The sequence below is a fragment of the Pelodiscus sinensis genome, chromosome 6 (assembly GCF_049634645.1).
Source record: "Pelodiscus sinensis isolate JC-2024 chromosome 6, ASM4963464v1, whole genome shotgun sequence".
In the NCBI taxonomy this organism is placed as follows: domain Eukaryota; kingdom Metazoa; phylum Chordata; order Testudines; family Trionychidae; genus Pelodiscus; species Pelodiscus sinensis.
The window spans coordinates 115158863-115172434 of record NC_134716.1 but is presented as its reverse complement, the minus strand read 5'-3'; the positions used below and the strand labels follow the sequence as shown (position 1 = coordinate 115172434).

Sequence of the window (13572 nt, the reverse complement as noted above, 5' to 3'; positions counted from 1 at the left end):
CTTCTTAAAATCTCTTCCTGCCCTTTGTTTCTATGATTTTTTGCGGAAAGAGTTTTTTTAACCCTATCAAGACCTTGAGGTTATGTCGAGAGTGCCCCCTCTTGCACAAAAAAATACAAACGAGGCAAAGCGTGGAATATTGCCGTGCCTCATTTCCATAATTAATGAGGCTCTGTTTTTGTGCAAGAGGCTTTTGCGCAAAAAGGACCTGTGTAGACGGCTCCTTTTTGCACAAAAGCCCCCTCTTGCGCAAGAGCCATTCTTCCTGAAAAAAGAGGAAGAACGGCTCTTATGCAAGAGGGGGGTTTTGTGTAAAAATGGAGCCTAATTAATTATGCAAATGAGGCATGGCGATATTCATGCTTCACCTCATTTGAATATTTTTTTACACAAGAGGGGGCAGTCTAGACATAGCCTGAGAGATTGGAGTATTATGGGAAGAGAAATGGATGGAAAAGGAAGAAGTGCCATAAAATGAGGAGGGACAGAAGGGATCCAGCAGTCAGGCAGCACGGTTACTGGCAGCCTCACGGATCCAGTGATGGAGCAGCATGGTAGCTATATTCCCAGCTCCCTGCACACCCCAACAACCTCCTGCCCTGAACCCTCCCTACACCGCACTCCTCTGCCATGAACCCCTCCACAACCTCCTGCCCTGACTCCTATATTGCACACCCCTGCCCTGGGCATCCGTACCCCTGCCTTGACTCCTGCACTCCCCCACCCTGAGCCCCCACACCTCCTAATCTTGCCCTAACTCCTGCACCACCACCCCACATCCCTGTCCTGAGCTCCCCTACACCCACACACCTCCCAACCCTCTGCCTTGACCCCCCTCAAGGAAGACTGCAATTCAACAGTACCTGTAAAAAATTTATTTTCATCCCTGATCCCAAACAACCGTGGTTTCTATACAAAAGCAAAAAAGTCTAGTTAATAGATGCTGCAGTTGCGACTGGTTTCTGGCAACTTATAAAACCTGCAGTGAAGAGAACTTCAGAGATCGCGAACTATTTAAAGAGTTATTACCTGTGCCAGGTGACTGGACTCTTTTAAAGGTAAGGGGTCCAGGCAGCTGCATCTGTGCCTTGCCCAGAAAGGTCAAAGGCTCAATAATGGGCAACAGACAACAATCGATATGGTTAGTCGTGTCTAAGCTTGGCTAAGAGGGAGAAGCTTTCAGGCTGGCCTTAAAAGTTCTGTTACCTTTGGGTCTTGTTTATTCTTGGTCCATCCCTGCAAGTGTGATAATGCTGAGGAAGGTCAGGTTGTGGTGGGACTGCTATTAGTGTCTATATGGTAAACCACTTGGTTGTGGTTGCAGAACTACGTTAGTGAGTTTACGGTAATCTCTTTTAGACAGACTACAGAATAAAAAGGAAGGGGTCCGGACAGAAGATTACAGTAGGATGTTGTTTGCTCAGTACACTAAGGAGCATGTGACTGGTCCAGCGAGTTGCAGACCATGTGATGGCTGAGCAGGCTCAGACAAGAAGCTGAGAGGCGTGGGAGAGAAGCATACGGAAACCTGACACATACAGACTCTGCTGAATAGGCAGCAGCAGCCACCAGACCTTTCTTCACACAGCTCGACTGCGAGGCCAGCAGAAAACATGGACTGTGGCGTGATCACCTCCAAGACCGTGCTGCTGCTGCTCAGCCTCATCTTTTGGGTAATTGGATAGAACAACTTCTAGTTTGATAACTTTCCTTCACAGTCCTCTGACTGCTGCCACTACTAGCTTCCTGTGACAGTCCTCACCCCTTTCTCTCTTTACTGAACTGATTTAACTGCAGAGATTCGGGGACTGACCCTGCAGTTCTTACCCAGGCAAAACTCCCCACTAAAGCTGACGAGGAGATTGGTCTGAGTACAAACTGTAGGACTGGGGTCAGTAACTACTTTGTTTACAGTAAAGAACTGAGTATGTTAGGTGCTCTATAAATAACATTAATGGTTGTGAATTTTTACTTATTATTATTATTATTATTGCCTAGGAGAAAGTTAGTGCTAATATGATCATAACTGTCTGTTTTTACTAAGGAAATTGAGAAAAGATCAGAGAGCAGTGAGTGAGGCTCAGTACCAAACAGATGTGCCCTAAAGAGGAACTGAAGGCAGATTTGGTTTAGAAATGTACATTTCACCCCATTGATCTACTTTTGTCTCACAGAAAGGAAGTAAACCTGCTAGTGTAATTTTGTACAGATAATTTTTTTCAACTAAACTTTTAGAAGCACGTTTATTAATGAAGGAAAACATAAGAGGTTATGTAAAGACTGAATGAAAAACACTAACTGAAGGCAGATAGTTTCTGCATCAGCCAGGAACCAGTTGCCCCAGAGTAGTAAGTAGAGAGTCCATCTTGGAGTTGTTGATAACAAAGTGAGATTTTATAAAAGACAGTAAGTGAGGACACCAGAAAGTTAGAGGGCCAGATCTCCATCTGGTATAAAACGGCCATAATAGTTTCAGCTGAATATTCTGTGCTATTAGAAGCTGGAATGAGGCAGACTTTCTTCCATGGGATGTTATCTATATATAGGGCTTTCTCCAATGAATGCTTGTTGTCCCATGGTGTAACTTCATTAGTGTTAGCTACACTGTATTTATTTCAGTGTAAAGGAAAACTGGGTCCGAAGTTTCTTGTTCTTTTAAAATCTTTTGGTAAGTAAAGATCAAAGAGCAGATGTGCTTTGAAAAATATTTGTTGTTCATGACTTTATCTGAATTATAGTTAACACATTTATTAATTTCTTGCTTTAAACACGATTACAACTGAATATTTCACTTGCGAGAATTTGTAAAATGGTTTTTAATAGAAAACAAAACATTTACTCATTTATGCAATTCACATTTAACTGAATTTTAATTTATTCTAAACTCAGAGAAGAAAGATCTTGACTGACAAGTTTTCGAGAAGAAACATTTAAATGGGGAGGATATTTTATCATTGCATACATTATTTTATCAATTACTGTTGCAAGGACATTAGTATATATAGAGAATTGATTTTCTGTGCCATAGACCCTATAACATTAAAAGTTAATGGTGTTTACTAGGAGAATTGGATCCAAAGTGTGCCCGGTTTTCCAACTGTGGTCGATGAAATTTTTCCCGTGGTCTGCAAAATGACATGTTTTGAGAACCAAGCAATAAACATAATGGGATGATGGAAGGGATAGTAGATCTATGAGAGGATTTCATTTTTACAATGTGGTGAGTAGAATGAAATGGCTGAAGGAACCCCTGCCGCATACTGTACCACTCAGGGAAAGCAGACAAAAATCTTCATATGCCACTTTATTGGTCTGGTTGCTGCACTTCATTCCTGCTCCAGCAGTGAAGCTGTTCAGATGCATTAGTAATGTTTTGTAATGTTTGCTGTAATGTAAAAACTCAAGTTTCACTGTTCATTAGACATTGGTTTTGGGAATCTGCTGAACCTGGGATGTGTCTAGCACCATTGCCGTTACAGCTTCTTGTATTGATTGATTTTTGCACTTTCTTAATTTAGTTTCAATATGAAACTTAGAAGCTTAAGTGTAGCACACTTAATTATTTCTCTGTTTCATACAAGACTGACTTATTTTGTGAAGACAAGCCTGAACTAAAAGCCAAGATTTGGGAACGCAGTTCAGATCTAGTTACAAATGTAATATCTCAGGCATATTACTAGGGTGCTTTTTTAACTTTGTATGGAGATCATTTAATTCCGGACAAATATGTGATAATGAAAAGATCCAATAAGTGTGTGTCACTTTCTGAAGTGTGTGAATATGCTCAAATAGAAACAGTGCATTGTCAGCTTTCTTTGCCTTCCAGCTTTTAAATGGTTAATGGATACATATCAATGAACTATGCAGGTTGCAGAATCAAAACTATTGAACTAACCTGGGGTCTGGCTGAATGATGGTGCAATGAATTGTGAATGTTGTGTTAGGGGACATGACCATGTTTTGGTTAACCCTGTTTCTTTCAGCCAACCAGTAAAAGTAACATTTGGTTAGCCAGACTGTGGTTAAATAGGCTGTTCTTGGGTACAATCTCTTTGCTGAAGTACTTTCTTAGAATCATATATTTTAGTTTATAAATTTAGTAGATATAGGAGGGAAAATTGCTTTTACTTCAGAATCATAGAATAGTTTGTCTTTTATTTAAAATGATTGTTTGGTTAATGAGTATTTGTGAAATAGTTGAAGGGTATTTCAATAGAAAACAAAACCTTTGTTCATGTATTCAGGTAAAATTGCTGCTAAAAACTAAGAAGTAAAAGTATAGCTGGATTTGTTATAAGACTGAGCTCATGGCAGCTTGAGTACTGGACTCTTCAGTGGGTATACGAGTTCTAGAGGTGCTTCACCCCTCATTTTCTATAAGAATTGTCAGGTTTAAAATGTTCTTATAATGTATAAATTATTTTGAACTGACAGAGCACAGCTGCTAGTGTTTGCCTTACAAACAGTACGTGACATATTTGTGAAAGTATTAGTGAGGAAAATAACAGGTTTGGGGAGGGACATGGTTCAGGTTGTGGGAATGTCAAGAAGACCTTGGTGTAAAATTTATGACAGGTACACTCAGGGGTGAAATAACGTTTCTGACAGATACCGGCCAATCGCAACTCCCCCTGCAGGGGGCTCAGGGTAGAAGGCTGGGGTGTGGAGGGTACAGGAGGCAGGGTTGGGAGATGTAAGGGGCTCAGGGCAGAGGTGGTGGGGAGGTGCAGGAGTCAGGACAGAGGGCTGGGAGTGTGGGGAGAAAGCTCAGAGCAGGATGTGTGGAGGGGTGTAGGATCAGGGCAGGGGTTGGAATATGGGGGGTGCAGGAGTCCAGGTTGGGGAATTGGTGCGTGGTAGATGCAGGAGTCAGGGCAAAGAGCTGGTTTGTGGGGAGAGGTTCAGGGCATGGGGCTGGGAGTGTGTGGGAAGTTTCAGGGCAGAGGATTGGGGGATAGTGGTGCGTGTAGAAGTCCAGGGCAGGGGCTGGGAGTGTTTAGGAAGGCTGAGGGCAGGGGTCTGAGGTATATGAGAGGAAGGGATGAGCTGGGGGCAGTCCTAATTGCTGCTGGGTTACTTTTACCTGGCTGGTGGACAGGTCTCTGCCCCACACATTCTGTTTGCTGCGCTGCCATAAGGGAGCTGTGGGCCAGCTGTGTGGGGGCACTACTGCAGAGAAACAGGCCGCAATGCAAGAGACACCCCCTCCTCCCCAGCCTGCCGTTCCCTTCCCATGACTTCTTCTCTGGGGCCACCGGTAGCAGTACATGCTGGGGGCTGCACATGCTGGGGACTGCACATGTGTCCAGCGAGAGAGAGGGGCAGCAGGACAGACTTGCATGCACCAGAAGCTAGTCTGGGAGCACACCCACCTCCCCTACAGCGCATTCCCCCCTCTGGCTCTTTTCAGTTTGTTTACCTCACCTGGCTGCGTGCGCCCAGCTGCCAGTGCCAGCCTGCAGCAGGAGCCCCAGGAGCCCAGCTGGTAGGGTGCACTGCAAGCCATGCTACACGCACCTGCAGCAGCGTGTCCCAGCAGTCTCTCAGCAGAACGCCCCTGCTGCTCTTTCCAGAGTGGAGCACCGGGGCACACCTTACTTTCACCTCTGGGTACGTCCCTTTTCCAGATACTGTCACTGTTAATAGTGACCAGCAAGTCCACATAGCTTTTAGCCATGATTCGCTGCTATTTTTAGGGATAAGACTCATGTGAGTGTGACTATAGTAATATAATTTAATGGAAATAAAGATTCCAGTCAGCATTTTGGGACTTTCCTGCCACATGGTAAAGTTTGAGCAATTCCGTAATAGACTGAAAGAAACTAAACAGATAACTCACTTGATTTGCAGAAGTAAGCTTTTCAGAAATAAACCACTTTGTGGTGAGCTCTACTGAGAGTTGAAATGTGGCAAAATCAGAAGGAACTGAATTCCCCTTGTTAAAATGAAATAATCTGTTGATGAATGAACATTCGGAGAGGACAGAACAGACGGAGAATTCTCCTTATTGAGTTCTTAACCTTCATACCTTTGTTGTTCTAATCACTGGAAACTATAGCTTGGATTTGACAGGCCAACGTGTCCCCCTCAGAGCCATGCACGAAATTCCCCCATTGCCTGACTTCAGCTCCTCAGCATTTGTAATGTGAAGCAATTTTCTTCCTGTTGGATTCTTCTGGAGATAGTTTTGCATTATCAGCAGTGGGATTGGTGTGCAAATACCAGAGAAAGGGCAGAATGAAGCATGATGTATGAAAACGGGACTCACGCTTTGAAATGGCAAGTGTTTACTGAAGTATTCAGCATGTGCAAGACAAAGTACACAGATTGAGACTGATCCAACAAGCAGTTCAGCCCTTGAAAGAAAAGAGCCACAAAAGCTGGTGTCTAGTTTTACAGTCGTGCTTTCATACAATGCAAAAGGTAGCACCCATTGAAGTGGTGAACCATTTACTGATGAGCCTTGCAGTTAATTATGACTCCTGTGTGCTGTTTGCTGTTGGAAGCCTAGGGAAATGCTTCAGTACTTAATTGTAAGCAGGTGGAAATGAGCCCTGCTTTGAGAGAAACTACACACTATATATATATATATATTTACAGGGCTGGCAACAGACTCAGTACCACCAGCAATGTAAAGGACCCAGGGTGCTGGCCGCTGCCACCGCTGTGGTGGTAATCACCCCAAACTCTTTTAAATCACTGGGGCCCAGGGCAACTGCCCCCTCCCATTGGTGGCACTGTAGATAGGTAGCTATCTCAAACTTACTCCTTCACTGCTGTTAGTCTTTATTTGAACTCAAGTAACCACCAACAGCATAAGCTTCAGTCTCATTTTGGCTGTTCTTAGGGTTTCCTTGCACCTAATGCTGGTTTTTAGCATGTGAGCTTATGGTGCTACAGAGAAGCTCTCCATTCCTAGGCACAGCCTTAGAACACAACAACCTGTTGCATATGGAAAGTAGGCTTGGGTAACTTAATTAACTTGCTATCTTGTTAGTGACTTCATCCCCAGCAGGGGAAATGCAGAGCTTTGAAATCATGTTTTGGCAGATAAGTGAAGGAGGACCTGATTTTTAATCTTTTAGAATATGTTAATTTGTGGTAGTTTGGTTTTTACACCTATCTCTGATAATGATCTAAGAACTCATACAGGATTTATAAATAGTTTTCAATTCACTTCCAAGCAACACCTCTTGCCCAAGTACTAAAAAACTATACATCTTACCCAGCTTGACAATTATTGATAGGAAATACTGCTTAGAAGGGAACTGAAATGCTGCTTAGAAAATGAGGTAACCCCATATGAGATCCAAGATCCTTATCGTAAAGCCTGTCTACATGAGACTGTTGCAAATAAAGAGATTGCAGAGTAGTTTCTCTGTTACTTGCCTGCTAATAATATAGCATTAAGTGACTCCCCTGCAGAAGATGGTTAAATCATAACCATTACAGGTATTGCTACTGTGAAAGGGGAGTTAAAAGTTGTGTGTGCTCAGAGCCTCTAAAAAGCAGATCGCTTATTTATGGGTCTAACCATAGACTGAAATGTCTAACTTTAGGGCTACGTCTAGACTACAGGCTTTTGTCGACAGAAGTTTTGTCGACAGATACTGTCGACAAAGTTTCTGTCAACAAAGAGCATCTAGACTACATCCAGCTCTGTCGACAAAGCAAGCTGCTTTGTCGACATGACAGCGTAGATGCAAAAGACAGCGTAGATGCAATAGCGCCTTCTGTTGACAGAACTCATTCCTCGTAGAATGAGATTTACAGCCGTCGACAAAACTGCTGAGTTCTGTCTACGTTATGTTGACAGAACAAAGCGGCAGTGTAGAGGCAGATATAATTTTGTTGACAAAAGTCCACTTTTGTCGACAAAACCCTGTAGTTTAGACACACCCTAGTAGCCTAATGCAGCCAGGGGGCTGGACTAATGTGCATAGGAGAGCGCTGAGAACCACTGAATCAAAATGTAAACCCTTTACATGATGGAAACCACTTCAAGCCAGGGGATGCCCCAACACCTGTAATTTTAGCACCTGTGAACATAGCTCCAAATTTTAAAATGTTAATATTAATTCTATTTCAGATGCCCATTTGTAAACAGAAATGTGGATTCACCTCACTGAGGGGCTGGTGAAGTTCAGTGTCTTTAAAACACTTTGGAATCTTCTCATGAAAGGTGCTGTAATAGGGCAAAGTACAGGTAGTCCCCGGGTTATGTACAAGATAGAGACTGTAGGTTTGTTCTTAAGTTGAATTTGTATGTAAGTCGGAACTGGCGTCCAGATTCAGCCACTGCTGAAACTGATCAGCGGCTGACTACAGGAAGCGCAAGGCAGAGTGCTCTGCCCTGGGCTTCCTGGAATCAGCCGCTGATCAGTTTCAACAGCGGCTGAATTTGGACGCCTGGGACAGAGCAGGTGGGGTGCTGCTGGGTAGCTCTGCGGCTTTGCTCCGCATCTCCCTGGTCTGCTGGGGGGGGGGGGGTTCCCCCTCCAGCAGATCAGAGAGACACGGAGCAGCTTTTCTTGCCCCGGAGGACGCGGGCGGCGGGACCGTGGCGCATCTGGGCGACCCGCCGCTCGCCTCCTCCGGGGTGAGAAAAGCCCCGTTCGTAACTGCGGATCCAACATAAGTCGGATCCGTGTAACTCGGGGACTGCCTGTAAATTATTGTTGTGACTACATCTGACCTTCAGGTAATAGATTATTTGGAGTAGTATTGTGTGAAGAACTGATTTTTCAGTTCACTAATGGGTCTGTAAAATCAAAACAAAATTCACTATGGGTTAACCTGAAATGATTTTTTCCCCAAAAAAATTTGGGCATTTGTAGATTTTGAGCATTTTTTAAATGTTTTAGTTTTTAATATATAAATTTTGAAACAAAAAATGCTTTTCAACTCGAAACACTGACATATTTTGTTTTAAAAAAAAGTCAAAACAAAATGCTGGCTTTTTTGGGATTATTTTTTGCAGAGAAGGGGCAGGTTCCACCCAAACCATTGGGTGAAACTGATACAAATGTGCAAAATGTTTTGGTGTCACTGAATCTGTATTTTTCCCCAAAAAAAAGTTCAGTGGAAAAATCTGCTCAGCTCTAATTATGAGTCACTTTATTTAACACATCTCCAGCACATTAGGGGCAAATTATTCTTAATTTTATTCCTAAAGCAGGGGTCAGCAGTCTTTTAGAGGTGGAAAGGTTTGACTTATTCACCTCTATGTATGGGTCTGAGTGTCAGTAATACTTTTCAATGAGAAAACACCTGAGAATATTTAGTCTTGAGCAAAGAAGACTGAAGGGGGGTTTGATATGTAATATGTCTTTCCATATCTGCAGCAAGGGAGAGGACAGTATTTATCAACTGTTTTCCATGTCCCCAAAAGATAGGAGAAGAAGTAATGGGCTTAATCTGCAGCAAGGGAGATTTAGATTACATTAGGGATGTCAGTGAGCATAGGCTCATCGGGTAGCTGAATGGAGTACTCGACTACTCACTTTCCCCCACCCCTTGCTGCCTCAAATTGCTACTAATTGTATCGACTACAGGATTAGCCGCATAATTGAAATTTAACATCCTTAGATTACATATGTAACCCCCTTTTTCCTTCCCGGGCTACTGGGGAGCAAGGTCACACTCACAGGTGTGCTGTAGTGAAGATTTTGGTCCAGGCTAAACAGCAGCTCTGTCCCAGGCAGCACTTTTCCAGCAATTTTCTCATTTTTGTTGCTATTCTCTGGCCTCTTTCCAATTTATGCACATCTTTCTTAAAGTGTGGTGCCCAGAATTGGACACAATACTCCAGCTTAGGCTCACAAGTGCTGAATAAGCAGAACAATTACGTTCTATGTCTCACATACAGCTGTCCTGTTAATAGATCCCCTAAATGAAATGAGCCTTCAGCTTCATCACAATGTTGATTCATTCAGTTTGTGATCTGTCCTACTCCCAGAAGATCCTTATAGCAGTATTCCCACCTAACCAATTATTCCCCATTTTATACTGTGCATCGATTTTTCCTTCCTAAGCATAGTACTTTTGCACTTGTCTTTATTGAATTTCATCATGTTTGTTTCAAACCAGTTCTCCAAGTTACCAAAAGTCATTTTAAATTCTTGAAGCTGCTCCCAGTTTGGTATCATCTGGAAACTTTATAAGCACACTCTTCACTTCATTAACCAAGTCATTAATGAAAATATTGAATGGTATCAGTCCAAGGACTGACTCCTGTGGGACCCCAATAAATCTGCCTTTCTGGATGGGCAGCAAACCACTGATAACTATGTTTTCAGTATGGTCTTGTGTACCTAATTTACAGTGTAGTAATTTAATCTAGACTGCATTTCCCTAGTTGGCTTATGAGAATAGCACACGGGGCCATGTCAAAAGCCTTACTAAAATGAAGATATATCAGATCTGTTGGTTCCAATAGGCCAGTAACACTCGCAAAGAAGGAAATTAGGTTGGTTTGGCATGATTTGTTTTTTGATAAATCCATCATGGCTATTCCTTATAATCCCTATGGGTACATCTACACAGCAGTGTTATTTCACAATAACTGCCATTATTCTGAAATAACATAGTCTGTGTCTACACTACAAGCAGTTATTTCAACAAATAATGTCAAAATAATATTGAGCCGGAAGATTTATTATTCCTACTCCTGTAATCCTAATTTTAAGAGAAGTCAGGGAAGTCGGAGGAAGAGTGCTCTTTCTTAGACTTCCTGCTGTGTACATAGCGACAAAAGCTAAAATAAGCTATTTCTATTTAAGCTACACAATTGACATAGTTCAAGTTGTATAGCTTATTTTAGCTTTAGCCTTTCTGTGTAGACATGCCCTACGTGCTTACAATTTGATTGATTGATTTTATACTTCTATATTTGGAAAGATACAGTAGTAAGACTCAGAGGATAGCCAAGTTAGTCTGTTACAGAAAAAACAACAACAAATGATCTGGTTATGTAATCCACACACCTAGTGTAGTTACTGAGCAATACAAGTGGTACCTAGACCACAGCAACAGTTAAGATCAAGACACCTCTACAGCAAGGGCTGGGAGGAAGTTGGCTTCTAGCTCAGAGGGTAGTGGCTTCTATACTGTGTTTCAGAAGTCTCAGGTTCAAATCCACCTGGTGGTGGTTACAGTAGCGCTTTATAGACTAACAAAACATATACATGGTATCATGAGACTATAAAATGCTACCAGACTATTTGTTGGTTTTTTTAGTAGTAAGACTGGTTGGTCTATAATTCCCTGGTTCATCTTTGTTCTCTTTTTAATGGTAAGTACTGTGTTTGCTTTTCTCTGACCCTCAAACGTACCAGTAGAGCAAAAGAGTAAAAAGAAAATTTGGGGCAAACTGTGGATGGGAATGTGACAAGCTCCTTGTCACAGCTGGAGTTATGGTTAATTCTTTGATGTTTTGATTTCAACACTTGCTAATGGGGTATTTAATGGAGACAAGTCTATTTACCTTTTCAAGATTAGCACACACTGAGAATTTTATCTAACTTTATCTAAAAGAACAATGAATAAAATAGTGATACTTTTTTTTGTTCCCCTTTCAGTTGTAAGGTAACAATGTTTCATTCATTCATGTCTGCCTGAGATCAAAAAGTGTTTTGTGTACCTTAGGCCCAGGTGAGGTTGAGTAAATGTTCTATAGGGATATGCAAACTGTTCCCGTGAAACACCTTAAAATTTTGACTTGGAGTGGCCTTTTCGAACTAAGGGCACTTCTGTGATCGATTGCACTTGATTTTAGACAGCATTTGAATATAGAACTCCAGGGTCTGCTTGGTGGCTTTGCCAAGAGGATGCTAAAGCTAATGAGGCAGTGGTTTGGCAGATAATTCACTTTAGTGCAAAGGCATTGAACTAGCAGTCTAAAGAACTGGATTTTATTTGATTCACTGCATGACTTTCAGCAAGTCACATAAAGTCAGGGTGGTTACTAAATGTGAATGCCGGTAGCTTTGTTTGAATGCCAGATTTGAGACACCTGGGGTCTTATTTCTGACATGGTGAGTGTCTGCAGCTTCACTTGAATTAAACATTGACACAGGAGTTCAGTATTTATGAAAATGAGACTCCAGATACCTCAAGTTGTCCATACTAGAAGCGGAAGCTCCCTACATTTTCATAGTTTGCTCCAGGCTTTTCTGCACTTCATTTCCTCTATCAATAAAATGAAGTTGACAATACCTTTTGTAAAGTGCCTCGAACTCCTTGAATCAAATGTATATGTCAAAGTTTGTGCTTTGCTTTGTGTGAAATTTAGAATTGGAAATGAACCAGGAGCAGGACATAACTGACTTTTAGGGAAGTATGTGTAGCAGACCTGAACCGTGGTGCATGTTGTTTGTATGATAAGGCTACTGATTTCACAGCTAGCAAGCTGCCCTGATGGTATGATCCAACAACGAGGTGTTGTGCTGACAGTATTACACAGGCAGCTTGATATCCTTAGTTGTCTCCAGCTCACTTCTGCAGCATACTCTTTGTCAAATCATACACCAGAGTCCTGATCAGTGAAGTCAATGGAAAGGCTCCCATTGAGCCTGTGGTTGGGATCAGACCTTAACAGAAGCCCTAGAGACTACAACTCCCATGAGCCCTTGGGGAAAAAAGGAGGAAGTGGGGGCTTGTTGGTGTATTTTGGGGGAGAGAGATGCTCTCCATTTTGTGGAGGAGCCTTTGTCCAGTCCAGGAGCTGTTGTGTTGCAGCTAGAGCCTGGGACTGAGAGCCTGCAGGGCTTGGATCTAGCAGGCTGCTTCAGAGGCTGCTGATTGCCCTTAGAGGCGAGAGACTCCAGCTGTGCCTGTGGCTAAGAAGGACTACATAAACCTGCACAAAGGAGGAAACTGTGGATAACTGGGCTCTTTGGGAAAGTGATGCCTGGAACAGACCTGAGAGATATAGACTAACTCTGGGTCCAAAGAGAGGCAGAGTGCCAGAGCTGCTGGCATTTGGTGGAGCCTACTCCAGTGGCAGAGAGATTTTGCAGCTGGCTGCTCAGCTTGGACATTACATAGTACTGTCTCCGCTTCAGTTGAAGACCTTCAAGCGTGTCCATGCAAGCAAGTGTCTGGGACTCTGACTCCAGAGGAGAGCACACTGGGTGGGATAAATGGTGGCAGTGCAAATGCCAGATAGATAAGTTCCTCTTATTGCTGTGTACTTTAATTGGTTTTATTCACTGTTAATCTGTTAAAACTTGTTTCTTTAAGTAAAGGTGTGTTAATTCTGATTTAATCAATTAGATATATATTATTTATAATTGTTGTCCTGGAGTTAGATCCAGATTATTGTTGGAATAATTTTATTCCTGGAGGCTCCCAGGGCACACCATTGAGTGTGTACAGGGCCAGTCAGAAGGCAGCACTGCCACTGTATATTCGTTAGGAGCAAGGGACAGCAGCAAGGGGGTGGATAGGGAATCCCCAACTAAACAACATCACCACTGGGGTACTCAGGATCTCCTTTTATGTTAAAAACATCAGGTACCCAAGCACACATGTGAGTGTGATCTGCTCCCAAGTAACCCAGAGAGGAAAAAG

The 13572-nt window shown here is 42.6% G+C and overlaps 1 protein-coding gene across 1 annotated transcript in view; it reads left to right on the top strand.

The window, feature by feature from the left end:
* The first annotated feature begins 1406 nt into the window (after positions 1 to 1406).
* LOC102454270 (tetraspanin-36-like) overlaps positions 1407 to 13572 on the top strand; it is a 47222-nt gene continuing 35056 nt past the window's right edge. The window contains exon 1 of the mRNA XM_006136732.4: positions 1407 to 1673. Within this exon, the coding sequence (XP_006136794.1) occupies positions 1614 to 1673 (60 nt within the window). The 5' untranslated portion in view covers positions 1407 to 1613. The remainder of the gene's footprint in view (positions 1674 to 13572) is intronic.